The sequence below is a fragment of the Pteropus vampyrus genome, unplaced genomic scaffold, assembly GCF_000151845.1.
Source record: "Pteropus vampyrus isolate Shadow unplaced genomic scaffold, Pvam_2.0 Scaffold405, whole genome shotgun sequence".
In the NCBI taxonomy this organism is placed as follows: Eukaryota; Metazoa; Chordata; class Mammalia; order Chiroptera; family Pteropodidae; genus Pteropus; species Pteropus vampyrus.
The window spans coordinates 193,187-195,142 of record NW_011889186.1 but is presented as its reverse complement, the minus strand read 5'-3'; the positions used below and the strand labels follow the sequence as shown (position 1 = coordinate 195,142).

At 66.5% G+C, this 1,956-nt stretch overlaps 1 protein-coding gene across 1 annotated transcript in view; it reads right to left on the bottom strand.

The window, feature by feature from the left end:
• Positions 1-1,956, bottom strand: part of PHRF1 (PHD and ring finger domains 1) — a 22,011-nt gene that overhangs the window by 2,537 nt on the left and 17,518 nt on the right. The window contains exon 11 of the mRNA XM_023523725.1: positions 3-1,738. Within this exon, the coding sequence (XP_023379493.1) occupies positions 3-1,738 (1,736 nt within the window). The remainder of the gene's footprint in view (positions 1-2; positions 1,739-1,956) is intronic.

Here is a 1,956-nt window from a genome sequence, read left to right as displayed (position 1 = left end):
GCCCTGTCCAGGCTGCTGGGCGGAGAGCACCCCCGCCCCCAAGTCCTGGACCCTGACCGCCGTCGCCTCCTCCGCCTGCTGTCACGGTGCTCATGGGAGGAACTGCCTGGGCTGCCAGACCGAGAGCGGGACCTGCGCCGGCCGGGGCCCCGGAAACCCCTGCTCCTCTCCCTGCCCTTGTCCTTGGCCTTCTTCCGCCTGGCTCGCTCGTGGCTGCTGGAGCATTCACTGGAAGACCTCCGGCTCCTGGCCTTGGGCTGCTGCCTCCTGGTGTGATCCTCACCCACCTGTGGCGACACTGACCCCGAGCTCCCATCCCCGGAGCGGGAGCCGGAGCGGGTGCCTGAGCGTGTCCTCCTGGGCTCCCTGGCAGGGGCCTGCTTCCTCCTGGCCTCCTTCCTGCCGCGGGAGCTGGATGTGGAGCGGGAGCGGGAGCGGGAGCGGGAGCGGGGCTGGGCCTGCAACTCCACCACCCTGTGGGTGGGTGGCGCAGGCGGCGGGACATCTGGTTCCGTCCCCGTCACGCAGGTCACTGTCCGTTCCTCAGCACCAAAGAAGGAGCTGTGGAGTGGTGGGTCCTCGTCCTCCCAGGGCCCCGGTGGGGACAGCCTTTGTGCACGGGCTGCTGGGCCCTGGCCCTCGGGGGGCCCTTCTTCGCCCGGGAGGTTGAGCACATCTAAGGAAGGCCCGTGAGGGGACCCAGGCTCCTCCGAAGAGCCCGCCTCCACAGTGTAGGAGGTGACACGGCGCACAGCCTGCAGAGGCGCGGCCCTGGGGCTGTCCACGGAGATGGTGCGCGTGATCTCTGATGGCAGGAGGCCAGAGCCCAGGCGCTCGGGGCTGCTGGCGGAACTGGAGTCGGAGCCCGTGGGGTCAAAGGGGTCGTAGATCTCGCTCTCGAGCTGCTTGGCCTTCCTGAGGGAGAACAGGGCCGAGGTGCTGTCCTTCCTCGGCACCTTGCTGTCCACGGGCCGGAAGGTGTCGCAGAAGCCGGGGGGGGGCAGTCTGCTGGCGTGCGCCGCGCTCCCGGGAATGTTGATCCGGAAGCTCTGGAAGCTTGTGCCACTGCCCTTCGCCCTCGAGGGTCCTAGCGGGCCAGGGGGCTGGGCACCACTCCCTGAGTGTACGCCGGGCTCCTGCGAGGCCCTGCCACGGGGCTCGCCGTCGGCCCGGGTGCCAAGGCCGGGCTGCCCGGGGCCCTCTCGGCCTGTGAGCCGGCTAATGCACGAGCTGGGGATGCTGACCTGCTGCCCACTGGCCGGGGCCGGGGCCGGGGCCAGGCCCTCCTGTCTACTGCCTCCGTCATCCCTTCTGATCTTTGGTATCCTGGGTAACTCACAGATGTCAGTTCTCCTGGGAGCTGGTCTGGGGGCCTGTCCCAGTCCAGCACTCTTAGATGACAAGTTACTATTTGAGGTCTTAGATGCAAATCTAAGAGGCAGAGCTTGCTTGCTGTCACCATTAAACTGGGGGCTGTCATGTCGTTTGGAGCCGGGACTGCTCGCATGCGACGCATTCTGAGCCTGGCTGGACCGAGGGGCCACTGAGGACTCTGGCCTTACCGCAGCACCCCCTGTGAGCGCAGGGACGCAGGAAGGGGCGGGCCTGCCCTGACAGCACGAACCTAGGCTTCCCGAGCACCCCGAGTGTGGCGCTCCAGGCCGCAGGCCATCCCCAGGCCCACGGCCTTCTCCCCCGGGACACGGACCCGCTGAGTTTCTCTGAAAAGAAACCGGTGCTGAAAGACAAAGGCAAAGAGGTCCCGTTAGGAAATTCAACCATTTGTTTAACCTTTATGAAAATGACCGTTCTTTAAGCTGTGTGTTTTAAACTCTCCCAGTTTGCTCCCTGAGCTGGATGCTCCAAGCCAGGGGTGGCGGTGCCACATGGACCTCCATTCGGACAGGCTCGCGGCTGCAGTGGCGCTGCAGGGGCCGCCCTTCGGCCTCACCTCTA